The sequence below is a fragment of the Castor canadensis genome, chromosome 10 (assembly GCF_047511655.1).
Source record: "Castor canadensis chromosome 10, mCasCan1.hap1v2, whole genome shotgun sequence".
Lineage (NCBI taxonomy): Eukaryota > Metazoa > Chordata > Mammalia > Rodentia > Castoridae > Castor > Castor canadensis.
This window is the reverse complement of record NC_133395.1, coordinates 140,912,192-140,931,111: the sequence shown is the minus strand read 5'-3', so window position 1 is coordinate 140,931,111 and position 18,920 is coordinate 140,912,192. Positions and strand designations below refer to the sequence as shown.

The window sequence follows — 18,920 nt, the reverse complement described above, 5'->3', positions numbered from 1 at the left end:
CTCTGACACATTCTGGAGTTGGAACCTATTCTACTTTAGGAACTCACAGCTGCCTTTTTTGGAACCCAGTGCAGCCAATGGAACGCATCTGGATTCCAAACTGAACCAAGTCAACTTTTAGAACCTGCTCTAAGAATATGAGCTAGGCTCCCTAACTTTTTCTGGAAGTCAGGAATGGCAAGCTGGAAGGCTCATTAAGGGAGGGCATTTGAAGGACAGGAAAGGGGATAGGAAAGAAAGCTGCTGGGTAGATGAGGGCAAAAGTAGAGGCCTGTTCTCTCCAGTATAGGCCAGAGCTTTAGCCCTGGTCCTTTTCTCTGGGAGATCCAGGCATGGGGCTGGGGGCTCCTTACCTATGAAGGCTTTTTTCTCATCCTCAGCCCCCAGGCGGTAGCAGCGTGGGAAGAAGGAGTCGGCATCAGCCTCATCAAACCATGGCAAATTCCGGAGGTTGAGACACAGTCCCACCTATGGAGTTAGCTGCTGAAGGGGCAGGGTGGGACTTTCCCAGAGAGCTCTAAGGGGCTCCCCACATGCAGCACATGTCCAGATAGGAAGACCCTGAATCGATGCTTTGACAGCCTGCCTTGATCATATCTATTCCTATGTTTGCCAAGTGGTCCCTCTTTGGCAAACGCCCCATATCCCACTACCCACCCTCTCACATCTGCCTCCTCCAGGAGTCCTTCCAGGCCCACACCAATAATGGCAGACCGCAATTATAAGGCCCTTCATTCTTGTCACAATCTTAGAAAACAGTCATTATTCATATTCTCATTTAAAGATGAGAAAACTGAGGCTCCAAGAAGCCAAAAACTTGCAAAGAAAGTCAAGTAAAACAGAAGGAAACCATTAGGCAGATATGCTCTGCATATAGTCACTTGATTTGGTAGTGTTTTGTTTTGTTTTTTCTGGTTACAGATCCCATTTGAATCCCAGAGCCCATTTAGTCATTATGTCTCCTCACAACAGATATTGTGCAGGGTTAGATTTGAACTCAAGTCTGTCTGATTCCAAGTATCACTGCACTAATCATCTCCTGCTCTCCTGGGAACTCTCTCTTACTGACAAGGAGAGCAAGGAGTAGGACTGCCAGCCCAAGAGTTGGGGTTGGAAGCTGCTCTGCCCACTTCCCTGGGGAGCCCACCTTTGTGGTAAAGGAGCCAGCCCGGGCATAGTGGTTTATCATCTGATCCTTGGAGAGGAAGCGACAGTCCGGCACATCGCGCCGTGTGGTCCAGATGAGGTAGGGAATCTCATTCCGAACCATGCGGGACTAGGGAGGAGAGGAGAGGGAGACAGGATAACATGGGCAGCTTCTTCCTGCCCTGCTGAGCAGGAAGGAGAGGATGCTCCTAAGGTGTCCTCTGGCCCACACACCATCTTTGTGTAGGGCAGGATAAGATATCTCCTCCCCCAGAGCACATGGTTGGTAAACAGAGAACAGGCCAACTTTTCAGCCTCCCTCTGGTTGAGTGTCCCGAAGCAGAGACTAAGCTGTACAACAGAATGCCGCACTCTGGCATGTGGCCATCAGTGACTTGCTCAGTGGCAGGGCAGTGACTCCAAGTTGATGGGCACACAAAGGCTCTCTCATGGGTCCTACCTCACCATCCATCCTATTACTTTAGGAGTAAGGATTATTAATAACAATAATACTATGTGCCAGGCCCTATTTGCTTCTTTCTTTATTTGAGGCAAGTTCTCACTATGTAGCCCAGGCTGACCTTGACTTCATGATTCTCCTGCCTTAGTCTCCTGAGTGCTGAGATCAGAGGTGTGCACCACCAACCCCAGTTCAGGCTCTGTTCTAAGTGCTTTTCATGTCAGTTCATTTAATTCTCACCCAAACCCTATGAGCTAAGGGTTACTGCAATCCCCATTTCACAGATGACAGAACTGAAGCACAAGGAAGGTATATGACCTGCCCATGGGCTCACGGAGTGCAACCACATGAAATTGCTAGTATACAACCTTTTCTGACATAAATAGCAATTTTTGTTTCTTTTCTCCCTCTCTCTCTCTCTCTCTTCAATACTGAGGATTGAACTCAGAGCCTTGAGCTTGCTAGGCAGAGACCAGGAAGATTGTGGTTCAACCCCAAGCCCGGGCTGAGGGGAGGGGAAGAGAATGGGACCCTATCTCAAAAAATACCCAACCCAAAAAGAGGGACTGACAGAGTGGCTCAAGTGGTAGGGCACCCAGTGCTTCCAAAAAAAAAGAAATGTAATAGGGGTTTGAGGTTACATTACATAGCAAGACCTTGTTGGAAGGGAGGGAGGGGGTGGGAGGGAAGGAGGAAGGAAAGAAATTTCACATAGTTCAATTTAGTCCAGTGGTGCAAAGCTCAGAATCCAAGTGTCCTTACCTCAACTCACATTCTCCACACCATCACACCAGCCTCTCTGGAGCTTTTTAAGCCCTTCCTTCAAGCTCTCATTTGCCAAGGTGGAGGAAGGAGATGAATGAAGGAGTTTTTACTTGGAAGGGGAATCACCACACATAGAGAATGCACCAGCCTTGTCTGAGCCCGAGTCCTCTCCACTCTGTGGGTCTATCCAGCTTTTATAGAAGCAATGTTTTTATACAGATGGGAAAACTGAGGACCAGAGGACTTGTCTGAGGTATCCAGCTGGACACCAGTGCTCTCCCTCCCTCTAGGTAGCCTCCAGCCAGCTGCCTCCTTCATCTGGGCCCCCAGTGCCCTCACCATCAAAGCATGAGTTCCATCTAGGTCATCAAATTCCAGAAATCCATCCAAGTCAAGCAGCTGTGGCAGCTGGAACTCCTCATTCTCTTCTTCATCCTCTGTGGATGAGAGTCCAGGCCTGATAAGACCCCAAGACCCTGTCAAAGCACAACAAGCCTATAGGGCTAACCCCTGGGGTCAGTGGGAACCACAGGAAAAGGACTCAGGAGGGGTAGTTTGTGAAAAGTGAGAGACCTGCTCACCATCCTCTGTGGTGTCACTGTCACCCATTGTTGAACTATCCAGGTCCTTCTTAGGTAGAGGAATGATGGTGCCTGTGTGATGGACCATCTTTTTCTCCACCCAGCCCCTCCGGCGCAAGAGACACCGGATTACCGGGTAACGGCCTTGAATCATAAAGATCTTCTTCTGCTATAAAGTGAGAGATGGGACTGGTTCAATAAGTACTGTCTAAATGTCAGGCATAGAGGATAGAACAGTGACCCAGACAGTTACAGTCTGTGCCTTCAGGGAACTTTTATATCCTAGTAGGAGAGACAGTTTATAAACATGGAAAGTAGTAAATATGCATAGCAACAATGTTGATGGTAGTAGCTAATATTTGAATATACACTATGTGGCAAGTACTTACATGCATTTCTAACCACCTGCATTTTATTAGATAGCTATCCCTGTCTTACTAGTTATGAAACAAAGGCACAAAGAAGTTAAGTAGTCAAGAGCAGGGGGATCTCTTCTTTTTTAGTGCTGGAGGGCCTTTCACATGCTAAGCACACACTCTTACCACTGAGCTATACCCCAGCCCCAAGAGCAGGGGTTTAAATCTAGGCAGGCTGATTCTAGGAACTGCATACGGAGACCCAGAAAAACTACATAGAAATACATGGTTAAGGAAGGTTGAAAAGGAGTCATGAACACAGCTGAACAAATGGTAGTTTAAACTGGCAGAGGGAATAGCACATGCAAAGCTTCAGAGACTTAAGACAGAGATCAGAAGGAACTGACAGGAGGCCAGGGTGAGTGGAGTCTGGAGAGTGAGGAGAGCTCCCAAGGAGGTAGGCAGTGTGGCTGGACTGCAGAGGGCACTGAAACTTGGTCTTGGATTTTATACTGTGAGTAGCATAAAGCAATGAACGCTAAGGGAGGGAGTCTGCAGTTGGAGACTTTTTAAGTCTGGGTTGCTGCTGCAGGGAGAATAGATGGCAGGGGACAGGCATGGTGGCAGACCAGTTAGGAGGCTGTTGTGGTTCCTCTAGGATAGTAATCACAATAGCTAGCACGAAGTGGAGATAGGGAGAAAGCACCAGGGTTGGGATTGATTTTGGAGGCAGAGATGATTTTGCTAATGGGATTACATGTGGAGATGAAGGAACAGAAAGATCAGATTCTAGCTTGAGTAACTGAGAGATGAAAAAGACCAAAGGTGAGGAGGACAGGTTTGGACAGGAAAATCAAGAGTACTGGGACATGAGTATGAAATGCTTATGAGCCCTCTGGGAGGAGATGTTGGGTTAAGAGGGCTGGATCTCCTTGGGCATGCAGCAAATGCAGCACACTGACTGGATTCACAAGTCCAAGGAGACAGGCAGGTATGAGGAGGGACCCTGGGATCAACTAGTTTCTGAGGCACCTTCAAAGGCAACTGAAAAGCAGCAGCCACGGAGCTCCCTCCAGGAAAATCAGGAGGGAAGGTGCATGAAGCAGTTGTGCAGAGTGACACACAACGGCGAGGGAAGCAAAGAAAAGGGCTGCTGGACTTGGCTTCTTGGAGGTCACCAGAGACCTGGATGAGAGTGGTGTCTGACAGGAATGGGATAGGAGGGGAGAGGAGTGAATTCAGAACTTTGAAGGGGGAGTGAAAATGCGAAGGTACTCGAAACTTAGTGTGGGGTGGAGGGTTTTTTGTTTTTTAAGGATGTGAGAAAATAGTCCGTTGGGACAGGCAGAACCTTCCCAGGGTCCTTTCTAAGCTCCCACTCCAAATCCCCTCCGACCTTGATAGCTCTCTCCACGTGGATTTTGGCGTTTCTGAGCCGGCCCATGTGAGATGTCTTGGAGAATCCTCGCCAGAGGACAAGGGAACCTGAAGAGAGACGTGATGGAGCAAGGACGGGGTATGCTAGAGGCTGAGCCCAGGGCTTTTCCAGCTCCTTTTTTTTCCTCTTCATCTGAACGCCCACCCTCTGCCGCTCCCAGGTCTTGTCACCGCAGACACCACGGGCCAAGACTGGCAGACCGCCCTGGGCCTCACCGTCCTGCGGTAGCGGGGGATCATCCAGCGCCTGGATGTGCAGGGGGTCGAGGGAGTGGGGATCCGCAGCGCTCTGGGCTTGGGCGAGCATCTCGGGTAGACACGCAGAGGCGGGACTGCGGGTCCAGCGTTTGCAGCCAGTGTGAACCCTCTCGGGCCTGGCGCAGGCGGGCCTCGGCAACTCGGCATTGCGCACCCAAGGCCATGGGGCGGGAGAACTGGTGCGCAGCTGTGGCAGCTGTGGCTTCCGCAGCCAGTGGCAACTTGGACCGCCCTCCCGGTGGTAGCAGGCGGCCGAGCCCTGGCGCGCGAGCCCCACTTCCCTAGTGTTCTGGCATAGCGTGGCGCCCGGGCCCTGCATGCGCCCCACGCCGCGCGCGCCCTCCCAACGTCCAGGAGCCCGCCTCCCCTCTGCGCGCCTGCTCGAAGCTGCGCCCTTCGCTCCCTGGCCCCGCCCTCTGTTTGATGTCACCTGGGCAACCATTCCCCGGGCACAATCGGATGGTGGGTGGGGAGTTCCGGAGCTGTCACAGGTCCTGGGTTAGTGGAGCATGGGCTTCCACAGGGAGCCAGACTCTGGGCCTTTCTACACACCCTTGAAGAGCCGGGCATTAAGGGCGGAGAAGGGGAACACTGGCCCTGCAATCAGTATTAGTCCCAGAGTCTTGGTTCCTTATCCAGCTGTTCCACTGTGCAAAGGCCCCAGGACTTGGCTCATTCCACCATCTAGGGTCTGGGCTAGAAGCTTTTAAGTGGTCCCTGACCTCACGGAGTCACTTGTCTCCCAATGTAGGGAAACAAGCAACAGAAATAAAATAGCTACTGGTATAAAGGAAGTAAACAAGCAGTGACCTGAAACTGGGAAGGGCCACGCAAAAGGAGGCAGTCAAGGATGTCCTCTGAAGGGCTGACATTTATGTGGAAGGTTTAAATGTAAGGAGTCAGGAGGCACTAAGGGAACAGCAAATGGCATTCCAGGCAGAGGGAAGTCTGAGTGACAGCCCTGGGGGGGCGGGGGGAAGCCAGAGCAGATGGAGACAGTAAGGTCTCTAGGGATAAATATGAAAGCCCAGGCTGCTTATGGGCGCAATAGTGAGAATGTGCAAAGTACACTCCCCCTCTCAGTGACTTGGAAAAACAGATCATCATTTTAGCCACTTGCAGAAGAAATGTATCAGAAGTTATGCTCCAGCCCCCAGGCCAAGACCATTAAATTATCATTTTAGAGGCAGTGGCAAAACACCATCCTAAAAAGTCACAGGGGAAATAAGGCTCCAAAACAAGTAATTTGCCTCACATCACAACCAGCACCTAAACACAGATCTCAGAAGACTCACTCTTAAACACTCATCATAGTTGTTATCACTTGGGGGCTTGCCTGTCGGTCATAGAAGCACCAAACAGTAGTAGTTTGAGAAGACTCTAGACATGCCCATTCAAGCAGAATTCAGAGAAGAAAGTATCCTGGTCTAAGAACCCAGCTTAGTCACCAGGCAGATCTGCTCTTACATTGGAGTGGGTCCCCAAGCACTGGTCTAGCTAACTCCAACCTGAGATTACCTTTCCCACCCCATTTGGCTGGGAATTGTACTTCCCAAAAAGCATATTCCCAGGAGAGGACTGGTTAATGGGCAGCCGCCCTCTTGGTTCTGTTTGAAAATCTGGTTTTAGGGACTTTCAGACTCTGGGAAAGAAATCTGTGACAAAGGGTTCTGGCTGGCTCACCCAGGCAAGGCTGTCCTATAAGGGTTGAGTGACCAGCTGCCATACCTTCAAGTCATCCAGCTTTACTGTGAGCACCTCTAAAGGCCACTGCAAAGCTAGAACATAGCCATGTGCCCCAGAGGAGGGCACAGCTAATTCAGCAAGGTAGGTCACAGAGATAGTGTCATAAAGGGGATAATAGCTATTCAACTTGCCCCCACCCCCAGCCCCTTCTTCCTTTAATATTTCCTTATTCTCTTCAAAAAAAGATTCTCATTTTGGCCATATGGAGGAAACCGTACAGCTTGGCTCACAGGCCAATCCTTTCTGAGGCTTTTCATGGTATCTCCTCTTCTGTAAATATGCCCCTCCTGGCTCCCAAACTTCCACAGTGAATGAGATACACCAATGCAACTATTTACACACTTGGCTCTCTTACTGGTTCCAGGTTTTCTCACAGCAGGGATGGATATCATCACTAATGCCTAGCACATTGGAAGATAAACATTCCACATACCGCACTAGTAGAACTACACATTCAGTGCTTGTGTGGCAAGGGACTGTCATATAGTTCACATTACCTCCACTTTACAAATTAAGAAAATGAAGCACAGAATACAACTTGTTTACTCCCAAATATTAGAGAAGGCCTAGCACTATCCTGTTAATTCTCAACATTGCCTGATATGATAGGTCCTAGTTACTTATAGTTAGTGAACACTTGAAATGTCACCAGTAGTACTGAAGAACCAGATTTTAAACTTTACTTACTTGTAATAAGTTAAGTAGCCACATGTAGATAGCGATTACTGTTTCAGCACAAGGAAAAGGCTTACGTTCTTGCTCATAAGCAGGGAGATGTGGAGCTAGCTACTACATCTTGTGGAACCTGTTTCCTCTATCCTCAAAAAGGAATCATTGTTTGTCTTCTGGCCCAAAGGAGAGATGATTATGCTTTGTACAGGCAGGACATTTTCAGAAATGGATAGTACTTAGACTGCAGTGAAGGAGGTTTCTGAGTTGGGGCCCTTGGAAAGGGTAACAATGGGATCAATCACTAGACTGTGTCTATTAGGGAACTGCAGGCCCCAGGAATAGCCCCATGGCCCCCACATCCCTTCTCTTCACATACACACACAGAGCACAGACCTCATGCAGCCCCAAAGGGGCAGGAAGAGACTTTAATTAGGGGAGGGAGGATCCACCGAATCAGAAAAGAGACAGCGAGCACGGGAGCAGAGGAGCCAGAGTAGGCGGGAAAACCGGCCAGGAAGCTCTGGAGGACTCACCTCTCCAACTCTAGCACACAGGCACTGCACTGACAGAAAAGGCGAGATAGTGGTGCCTCTCAGCTGTGGAGGGCACCAAATGGTCCCTGCAGCCAGAAGTTGCCTGGATTTGGGGCCCCAGCTCCTAGGCATGGCTGGTAATCATGGATTCAGCCCTTGTCCCCAACCAGTGCTGGGTGGCCATCTCCAGGCAGAGCTCAGGAACTGGCAGAGGGTCCTTCTACTAGGCCCAAGGAGGCTTGGGAATAAAAGAGCAAGGGAGAGAAACTAGAGTCTGAAGCCTCCCTCTCTCCCCACCTAGGGTGGCGTGGGGGAGAAAAAAATAGTCGCCTTCTGGCTCCAGGCCCGCCCAGACCCACAGCGACCAATAACGTACAATCACTGGGACCAGTCACAGCCACTGGAGGTGGAGGTTATTTGTTTTTAAAAAAAAAAAAAAAAAAAAAAAAAAAGACAAAAGGTTACAGTCTCCTACAAGCACAGAGTTTAAGTTTCAGGACATTAAAAAAAATCTGTCCCGGCCCAGGGGACTGAACATCAGAAGCCAGCCTGACCAGGCACGTGTGGCCTTGGGGAAGGTCCACTGCTGCTTTCTTGCCCAGCTAGCAAGCACACCACCCCCCTCCCGCATCTAGTGCCCACCCAACCCAGTTCCCTGCTGCTGCCGCCGCCGCTCTGGGAAGTGACTCCAGGACGCCTTCGCAGAGACACACACAGGGGAGGCTGAGGGGGAAGGCCACAAGATCCAGCCAGATGGTTTAAAACTGTCAAAGAGAAACAAGAGGCAGGGAATGATGGTTATTACTGTATCCTGGTGGCCTATTCCAGGGAGGTGGATTGACCTGACAGCTGCCATTGTGCTCACATCTAAGGGGTAGGGTTGGGTTCTAGATATGGGCACGCTCTTAAACTCAGCCAGACTTCAGCAGTGACATGTGGGGCACTGGTCCTGATCCTACCACTAGGCAAGGCAGAAAAATTAAGTGTTGAGGGCTTCTTCACAGATCCCCTGACAGTATGTTGTTTGGTGAACTGAAGCTGCCTTCTTCAGACATGGGGACTCACATACAAGCTCACTTGTATGTGAGCTAGCCAAGGGGACAAGGACTTAGAATCTGGTACCATGTGTCACACTCTGGGTGATCTCCAACCAGGACAGGCCTTAGAAATCTTTCTGCCCTCAACTGTCACACATGGTGCCCTTCAAGAACATCAACACTTTATAACCAGAGGCTGTGACCAGTGGCTAACAACTAAGTACCACCCAAAGACTGGTCCACATGGGGTACAAAGATGAAGAATTAGTCGCCAACCTGAAAACACGAGAGGTGCCACTTACAAATCTGGATTTGGGAGTTCTTTTGAAAAGTTGAAAGATGAAACCACAATGGGCTGCAGCTTTAGAGCTCTGTGGTGGCAATCCTCTTCAGATAAGGTGTGAGCTTACCCACTCCACCTCACCTACGTGTGCGACCCGCCTGACCTGTGCATGCACCTGGCTTTGTACCCTGTCAGATGCTCTGCTGCTATATTAGATCCTTCAGTCAGAAAACCTAGCTCCATGGCCTACTTCCTCCACTTACTGGATGAAGGATTCTGGGCAGGTGACTTCACTTCCAGAGCTTCGGTTTACTTTCTATGAAATAGTGGCAGCACCTGACTCATAGACTGTTTTAAGTTTTCTTTTTTGTCTTTAAAAAAAAAAAAAAAAAAAGCGGGCAAAAGAACACATAAAGTTTATTACATGCTCAAGGCATGAGAATATAAAAATTCTGTTTGGAGTAATAAATGAGAATTCTAAACGTGCTTTTTAAATGGTATTAACGCTATTAAAATGTAATTATAAATTAAGTGACTCCTGAATGACAGAACCAATTCATCTTTTTTTGTTTTTGTTTGCTGTACTGGGGCCTACACCTTGTGCCACTCCACCAGCCTTTTTTTGTGATAGGGATTTTTTTTTCGAGATAGGGTCTCCTGAACTATTTGCCTGGGCTGGCTTTTAACCTCGATTCTCCTGATCTCTGCCTCCTGAGTAGCCAGGATTACAGGCGTGAGCCACCGGCACTCACCAAGAAAGCCAAATATCAAACTGAGACAAGAGATATATTTTCTTCACAGCTGAATCTAGAAAATTCCTAGTGCCCTGGCCATAAAATTTTGGTGCCACTGTACTTGGGTAGCTTAGTTTGTACCAGGTACTATGTTTCTGATCTGTGAAATCACTTACTGTTCAACCACTCTGAAAGGTAATTATTAACAGCATCCTTGTTTCACAGCTGAGCAAACTGCCACTTTGTTGAGCTGGCAGGGATATGACTGAGTAGGTCGAGGAGTCAGACAGATAACCAGGTGATATGACAAACAACTTCGTGCACACAGTGCAGCGCCTCTGAGTCCTGGCCACTCTCAGCATAATTAAACCCCAGGGGAAGCGAGTACAATTTCCATTTTTAGGAATCGGAGATCCTCTGGGCTTGGTCTGTATGTACTGGTAGATGTAAACACTAAACCTACCATCTAGGGATCACAGTCAACTCCAAGTGTAACATATCAACAGACCAAAGATTGTTTGAAAGAAGAGAAAAAAACTAAGATAGCATGTCTTGAATATCTAAACAAGAACAACTATGTCATCAGTCCCTCAATGTAAACAATTCCTCCCCTTCAGAGGACTGCAGTCCTTTCAGTTAGCCAGGAATAAACAATTTAAGAGGGATCTGAAAGTCTTAAGCCATGAAAGTGATGGGAAACAGGTTAAAGAAATCATGACTTTAAGTCTGAGAAACAGACGCTGAAGAAAAATATTTAAAGTCTGTTTGAGAAGTGGAATTACAAAATGATTATCTGTTCTATGTTCCCAGAAAATTCATGTTGCACTTGGGGCTTGAACTGTAATAGATAAGGACTTTGTAGACATTTTAAGATGTAAAAATTAATGTCTAATTCCCCTAGAGACTAAGAGGCATCCCAGAAACAGAAGATGCCCTGCAGTGATGAAACCTTGGGCTTTGTAGCTTCAAAGCAGCTGGCTGACCAGAGGTCCTACAAACCTCAGGAAATATGAACATACTGTTGGCACCACTTTCCCACTGGATGTTAGCTTCTACATATAACCTACAGCTTCTTCCACCTCTGGCAGGAAGACAGGAAAGACCCCACTTACATTCTTGAGGAACTCCTCAGCCACTATGCGTGCACGGGCATTGACTGACAGCTTCATCTCACTGATCTCCTTGTCGATCTCCTCCATGAAGTGGATCACAAAGTCCACCAACTTGTGTTTGTACATCTGCTCCGTGTGGAAGTTGGTGATAAGAAAGCTGATGTCATAGCCCTAGGGAAGGAAGACAACGGGGAGGTGGGAGAAGAAACAGGAGAGAATTAACCCTGGGAACACTTGGCTGGCCACATCTTCTACTTCACTTTCAACATGCTTCCAGGTTGCTGCAATTTTCTCCAAAGCTGCATGCCCTTCAGTCAGCAGCCCACTTACTCTGGCAAAGGTGGAGAGAAGGGAAGATCAATGTTGGACCCAAGCAACTGAACCCAGTTGAGAAATCAGTTGTTTCTGGAAGACTAAATGTGGCACAGAGTCAAGGGAGAACGAAGGGATTTGGAATCTTGTTACACGAGAATTCAAACAATAAGGAACAAAGATGATGTGGGGGAGGGAATGGTATCAGGGTCCTTAACTATGGAAAGTTGTGTGATGAAGAGCATGACTTTATTATTTATTCCAGGTGGCCCCAGATGTTAGATCTAGGACCAGAAGAGAGAATTTGGCTCAAGGTGAGCCAAATTTGAATACAGCCACACCTATATTCAAAACTGCCAACATGTCTGGTGTGTCTGATGATGGCTTGAGCTGCTCTGTGTAGGAGTTGCTCAGTTACTGGGAATATTTTAAGTTGACATGGCAGGGAGTTTGCAGAGGATTCAGTTGGTGGCAGAGCTCAAGAAGAATTTCTAACTCATTATGCATTTTCTGTTGCTAGTTCCTAGGCTCTGGGAAGATGATAAATGCATAGACCCAGCTTTTCTTAAATTTCTAATCTTCCTTGCTACCAGTCTAGCTGACAGGAAAGTTGACTCAATGCAGGCAATGGGTGTCCTACAGCTACAGAAGAAGCAATCCTGGTTCAAGAAACAATTCCAGGCCTCTCAGTGATAATCCTAGAAATTATCATAGTGGATCCACAGGGTCTTACCTCCACTGGTTTCCTTCGAAGGATAAAGAAGTTCTCTGCTCGCATCATCATAAAACGCATGAATTTATGGCATAAAATCTTCTCGATCTCATCAGCCTGGTGAGAGCAAAGGGGAAAGATGGCGCAATGAACAGACATCCCTAAGCCAAAAACACCCTGCAGCCTGGTCTTTTGACCTTGTTCCCCCCACTCCCCACCCCAGGCTCAGTAGAGGCAGTCGGGTTGGTACTAGGAGCAATCACTGCCTGGTGAATTGTGGGGACTTGGTTGTCAACTGAAAGCAGATCTACTTTAGAGCCTCTCTAACTTAATGAGGCAGTCTCATTCCCAAGAGGTATTTCTGAGAAATCAGTCTTTTATCAGCTCTTTCAGAGTCTACACCTATATTCAAAACTGCCTTTCCCTTTCTCATTTCACTAGTGCTGCCCTTCTCAAAGTGTGCAGCATATCCCACTTGTGCCACAATCTAGGAAGTCTCTGCCTTAACAACACTGGAAATTAAACAATCCACAAAGTTTCTTTTTTTTTTTTTTTTTAAAAAAAAAAACCTCTTTCAATATTTGTAAAAGAACTCTGCAGCAGAGTACTAGAACGCCCTTAATACCTCCCAACACTGGCACATCTTCCATCTTAACAAGGACAGCAGGCCTCAGGGCTGGAGCTTTCTGAATTAAGTAAGAACGTTTTGTCTTTATTGCATTTATTTTCAGAGTTGCCCTCCATTGTGGCAAGTGATACTGTTTTCCCATTTATGGTATAAAGTATCTTTTCAAATTAAAGTGAAAAGAAATAAGGCAATTTAAAAAAAATTTATTACGTAAATAACATCCAAGTGGTACAAAATGACAAGAATTAAGGGGTGGTAGGAATGACAGACATTTGTGAATCACTGCCTGGGGAAACATGAAAGAAATGGCAATTTGTTGTTTTTAAAGTGGCAGTTTCAAACTATAGGTATCAAATTGGTTCTAGTACTACTTATTTTCCTGAAGTGAATATATTCCTCCTCATTCTGTAGAAATGGTTTTTGACCTGACACCAAACTGGCCCCGTGTTCTTGCCTACTACATTTCCTGTCTTCAACTCTAGAGCAAGGCCTATGAAAAAAGGTTAACATCTTTTCATTCTACTGAACTGCTTTGTTTTTCTTTTTGAAATAGGGTCTCACTATGTACATTAGGCTGGCCTCGAACTTGCAATCTTCCTGCTTCAGCCTCCTGCTAGGATTACAGGCACCTGACTCTACCTGCTTTGTCAAATCGACTCCAGAGAACATTTCAGGAAGCATGTCCTAAGTTTCCTATACCCTGAACCAGGCACTCTGATTTCTCAGCTGTGGACCACTGGCTAAGAAGACAGCTTGTAACTTTGGGCCTTCTTCATGGTGACTCACCTGTTTCACAGCAATGCTGACCCGGACAGAATTGATGGAGCCCTCAATCAGAACCTTTTCCTTCTCATTCCTGCTGATGGTAACGGGTTGTAATAGGAGCTCTTTGCTACTCCTGAAAATAAAGTCACAGAGGTCTCTGTACCATAGAGGAACAAAATTGTCATAGTGACCCAGAGTAGGTTCTGGAATCACTATCTGAGACCAGAGTCTAGGAATAGAAGACTCAGAAGCACAGGTGCTCCAAGATGGAGGCCAGGGAATGTGTTCTCCAGCAGAAAGAGCACAGGCTCTGCAGTCAGGATGAAAAGGTTTTGAAATCCAACCTCCTCTGTTACATTCCTTGGGCAAGTTACCCTGTTGAAATCTCAAATTCCTCATCTGTGAAATGACTCTGAATCCTATTTTACGGGCGAGCACTGAGAGAGATCAAGAAGGGTCAAGTGCCTAATAATATGTCTGGCACATCACAAGAGCTCTACAAAAACAGCTGGTCTTAGTAACTACAGGCATACCAATATACTACCATTTAGGGAAGAAGGACAACACCTGCCTTAGGGATAAGGAGAGGCTAAAATTAGACACAGTTTGGACACTTGTTTTTGGGCAGTATCAGAGTTTGAACTTAGGGCCTCTCACTTCCTAGACAAGCACTCTACCACTTGAGCCACTTCACCAGTCTGTCCTTTAATGTCTTTCTTTCCTTTTTTTTTTTCTGAAGGTTGACCCCCAGGGCTTTTTGGTCTCCATTAATTTCTATCTAGAATGATGCATTTATTTACCACTGACACCCCATCAGGTCAGGTTCTAAGCTAATGCGTCTGAATATCTAGGTTATTTGTCAAGGTTCTTAACTGTGGTGGTCTGAGCTGTTACCATTTTAAAATGGCTAGTAGAAAGCACATATATTAAGTAGCACAACACAGCACATTTCTAACAGCTGGGAGTGTGCTCAGTGATACAGTACTTGTCTAGCATGCTGAGACCCTGAGTTCAATCTACAGCACCAAAAAAACCCAAAGCAACAAAAAAGAAAACCAAAAAAAAACCACATCTGCCTAGCAAGCAGAAGCCCTGAGTTCAAACCCCACTATTGTCAAAAAAAAAATCGTATCACCTAATAGCTTATCCCAAGCTTAAGTTTCTTTTTTCTTTTTGTTTCTCAAAACAGGGTCTCAGCATGTAGCCAGGATGGCCTTGAGTCTGTAATCTTTCTGCCTCAGTCCCCCAGCTACCTCAGGCATGTGCCATTGCAGCTGGCCCTGATTAAATTTCAAAGGGGGGGGGGTGCAACTAGTAGTAGAGAGCTTGCTTAGCAACAACAAGAAGGCCGAGTTCAATCCCCCATACACCAGAAGAATAAATTTCAAAGGGGGAAAATAATTTATCTATGAAATGAAAACTAGATCACTCAAAATATGGAGTATTTGGTGTAAGAGGGTCCAGGAAGATAAGAAAAAAATACTTTGACTCTTAAATTAGTAAAGAATAAAGATAAATTCTTTGACTTGTTTTTAAACTGTCAATGGGTTCAATAATGCTACAGGAGATACTTCATGAATATTTCTGTACTAAGAATTCCTAACTTGTGTCAAGTAATTTTGGTCCAAAGGAGCTTCCCCATGGGTTTTGCCCTGCCAACCCACTGACCCTATTTTCTTAATTCCAAATTGGGAACCATCATTCATCTGGCAGCAAGACAAACTATGTTAATTGAAGCTGCTCTGATGATTCTACAACACAGGTTCACGGCACCCTGTAGACAGCAGTTAATCCCTGTGTGTTACATTCCTCATCCCCCACTCTGACCTTTTCCTTCCATACCTGACTTCCACCTCCGGCTTGTTGTGTCGTTCCACGACCTGGGAGGAAAAGTTCTCCAGGCAGAGGGCAGCCTGCAGCGTGGCCCGCACGGCACTCAGGTAGGGGCGGAGAGTGGCAGTCTAGGAACAAACCCAAGGGGTAGGAAGGATTAGAATCTGTCTCACCAAACCCACAGGTCCCTAGCTCCAAATCCCATGGAGCCAGTCCGTACTGAGGACTCCCAGCTCTCAGACACCACAACGAACAGAACAGCAACACTGAGACATTTGTGATTTTCACGAAATTGGGAGAAGCCTGGCATACTGCTAAACATCCTATGATGCATAACAAAGAATTATCAAGCCCTAAACAACAACAGTGCTAAGAGTGACTAACTGGTTTAAGATACATACAGGTGAACGTCCTCCACTTGTCTTTTATGTCAAAAATGTATAGAGGTCTACTGTTTGCCAGGAACTGAGTGAGGTGGAAATTCATCTTTTTCCTGAAGTAGTTCAACTGGTTGGGGGATATACAGTCTAAGGGAGGAGGATGAAGTATAAAATAATTAGAAGTAATCTATATTGGCAGAAGAAACTGGTTTTGATTAGAAATAGGATCAGGAAGATTTTACAAGAAAAAGTAATAAGGATACTCCCAGAACACAAGACCAGCTTCAGTTACACTAGTCAGATATATTACACTTATATTAGTCAAGTTCTCTCTCACTTCAGGACTCTACACTTAATGAACCATCTATCTGAAGGCTTCCTTTTTCTCTCTGCTTCAGTCAATCCTTCAGAGCTTAGCATATCAGGGAAGGCCTCTTCCTTCTCAAAGAGGCCTTTCTTGACTTCCCCCATTGCATTTATTGTAATTTACAAAGACACATTCCTCATTTGTCTTTTGTAAAGTGATTCTCCTTCACTAGACTGTAAACCTTATGGTCACCAGACCATGTCTATTTTATTCACAGTTGAGTAGCTAGCAACTAGCTTAGTAATAATATATACAGTGTCTTACTAACTTACCATAGAATAAATGAATAAGTGAAGTAATAACCTTAAGTAAGGCTAGAATAACAAAAAGGCATTGAGTTCCAGAAGTAGTAATGAGTACAAGGTTTCTGTATATGTGAAGCATTTTAGATTGCATAAATGAGGCTGCAACGGCAAGTTGGGAGAAGACCTTGGGGAATCTCACAGCCGGTCTACCAGTTAGGTTTTCTTTTAATGTAGAACTAACTGCTGGGGCTTTCTGAGGAGGAAGTGACATGACTGCAGCTGTGTGATGGCTCTCTGGAGAATGGATTGGAGAGGGAAGTGACACATACAATAGAGAGAGTTATTCAAGAAGTGCTGGTGAGCCGAGTACCGGTGGCTCACGTCTGTAATCCTAGCTACTCAAAAGGTAGAGATCAGGAGGATTGCAGTTCAAAGCCAGCCTGGGCAAATAGTTCATGAGACCCTATCTCGAAAAACCCTATCACAAAAAATTGGGCTGGTGGAGTGGCTCAAGGTGTAGGCCCTGAGTTCAAACCTCAGTACTGCAAAAAAAGAAAAAAGAAATGCTGATGATAGCCCGGACTGGACCAGTGAAGAGGACATATGGAGTATCACAAGGGCTTGGGGGGGGGGGAGGCTGATGTTAAATGCACAGGATAATGGAAAAAAACCAAAAAACCAAAAACTCCCCAACAAACTAGTCCAGTCACGTAGCTCAGTGGTAGGAAGCTTGCCTAGCACGTATGAGACCCTACGTTTGATCCTCAGCAATGTAAAAATAAGTCTACAAACCAAAGAATTCCACTTATATGGTGATGAACAAAATTAAAATGGGAAAACATCAGCAGTTTTCTCAAGTGGAGGGGATGAATTACAAAGGAACCTAAGAAAAGTCTGTGGGTGATGGAACATTCTGTATCTTGATTGTGGCAGTGATGACCTGGTTGTTTTCATCAACATTCAGAGACAGTAAACCCAAACGTGAATTCTAGGTGGGCAAGCCTGTGGTGCGGGACCTTTCGGAAATAAGACGAGTCTCAACGAAATAGCTCAATAAACTCAGAAGGTATGTCCTCAATCAGACAAAAAGAAACTCCCAGGTTTCAAGCTGAGATATGAAACCACAAGTCAACTAAGATAAGGAAGACAGAAGAAAATAGAGTTTTGGTTTTTGTTTTTTTTTTCCTTCAAAACAAGAGGTCTAATTTCAAAGTGTCTTCACAACAGCGAAACGAACCATAGAAGAATGCCTGGAGGCTGGAGAGGTATCACCAAGGAAAGCACCAAGGAAAGCAGAAGGTACTGAGCCAAAAACACAACTCCCAGGAACACCCACATACACCAAAGGGGTCCATTCTCCGGAAGAGAAGAACCAGCAGAATCAGAGCGTTCGTACGGTAAGGTCAACACAGGTTAGTTCTGACCAGGAAAGGGCCTGAGAGGGACAACACAAGAGAGCCTTCACGGGGATGGAAGCAAGGCTAGAGGTACCAAGAAGATAAGGAAACGTGGGCACCTGGCTCCGGAATCTGTGGGGTCAAGAAGGCAGAAGAGGGCAAGGGGCGTATTTAGTGAAGTTCTACGCTGGATGGGCAGGCGACCCCACTATATACCTCAGCGGCCCTCCGACGGGCTATGAGGCCTGCTACGTGCCTTCGCGGGCGCTCCCACAAGCCTGGGATGCCCCAATTGCGGCTTCCTCCGCCCTTGAGGACCACGCTAAACCTGCCTGGAAAGCTTGCCTCTTACCGGCCAGTCCCTCTGCTCGCCCCTTCCTTCTCACTTCGGCCCTCGCCCCACCCTCTTCCTCCAACAATCACGGTGCCTCCACATCCCTCGGCACTCCTCGGCCCCCGGCCTCCGGGAAGGCCGCCCGTCCTAGAAACCCACACCCCCAAGGCAAAATAGACAGGGGTCCCCGGCCGGGGGCCCGGCTCTCTCACCATCGCGGGCGCTGGCCGGGCCGGAAAGCGGAAGTACGGAAGTGTCCAGCCCCGCGACTCCTGCCCTTTCGCCAGAAGCGCAGCCGCAGTCTCCGCCCGGACTTCCGGGCGGTTCCATCTATGTTTCGAACAGGGGAGAGCGAGCCTAGGCACCGTTGTCCCTCCAGGAAATTTTCATGCTAGGATTATTTTGGTAATTTTTAAGTCCTAAAGTAGCATGTTTCTACTCGAGATTTTTCAGGTGTCCGTGTATCTCTCGCTCGTGCCTTCTAGTTTTGTAGCCTTTGCCGCATCCTCTCCCCAGCCATGCAATAGTACAGCCTGACCTTAAGTTGAGCACCAAATTAGGACAAGCCGAGGCGGCGGAGCCCTACGTTCCTTCCGGTTGTGCACCACCGTCCTTTCTCCCGGCCCCTCCTACCTGCAGCCCCTGGGGCTCAGCGGGGCTAACCGCCGCGCTGAGATCGCGGCTGCCGAGCCCCGCCCCTAAGCTCCGGCCAGTCCTAGGTTTCTCCTAAGGCCTGTCACCCCAGCCTTCACTGGGCTCGCTCCCGGCCCGCACCCCGGGCCCCCGCTGGCCACAGTGAGCTCGCCGTCTCCCCGCCCCCGCGTCAA

General features: G+C 47.2%; 2 protein-coding genes across 16 annotated transcripts in view; both read right to left on the bottom strand.

The window, feature by feature from the left end:
- Ttll3 (tubulin tyrosine ligase like 3) overlaps positions 1-7,664 on the bottom strand; it is a 29,791-nt gene extending 22,127 nt beyond the window's left edge. For 9 of the 15 annotated variants that reach the window (XR_012436375.1, XM_074044358.1, XM_074044367.1 and 6 more), the window contains exons 1-6: positions 4,962-7,664; positions 4,705-4,793; positions 2,953-3,121; positions 2,711-2,847; positions 1,148-1,276; positions 354-468 (exon numbers count right to left, since the gene is read on the bottom strand). Coding sequence is in view for 14 of the 15 variants with exons in the window: in XM_074044358.1 (XP_073900459.1) it covers positions 354-468; positions 1,148-1,276; positions 2,711-2,847; positions 2,953-3,121; positions 4,705-4,793; positions 4,962-5,445 (1,123 nt within the window). In the remaining variant the exon portion in view is untranslated. The remainder of the gene's footprint in view (positions 1-353; positions 469-1,147; positions 1,277-2,710; positions 2,848-2,952; positions 3,122-4,704; positions 4,794-4,961) is intronic. The other 6 variants (XM_074044361.1, XM_074044368.1, XM_074044370.1 and 3 more) reach the window with 3 other exon arrangements.
- Positions 7,665-7,815: 151 nt separating this feature from the next.
- On the bottom strand, positions 7,816-18,479 carry Arpc4 (actin related protein 2/3 complex subunit 4). Its single transcript, XM_020164602.2, has 6 exons — positions 18,306-18,479; positions 15,380-15,498; positions 13,559-13,670; positions 12,166-12,261; positions 11,121-11,291; positions 7,816-8,718 (listed from the first exon to the last, which is right to left on the bottom strand). Exons 1-6 carry the CDS (start codon positions 18,306-18,308, stop codon positions 8,713-8,715), a joined length of 507 nt encoding a protein of 168 aa, XP_020020191.1. The 5' UTR covers positions 18,309-18,479; the 3' UTR covers positions 7,816-8,712.
- Positions 18,480-18,920: the final 441 nt, after the last annotated feature.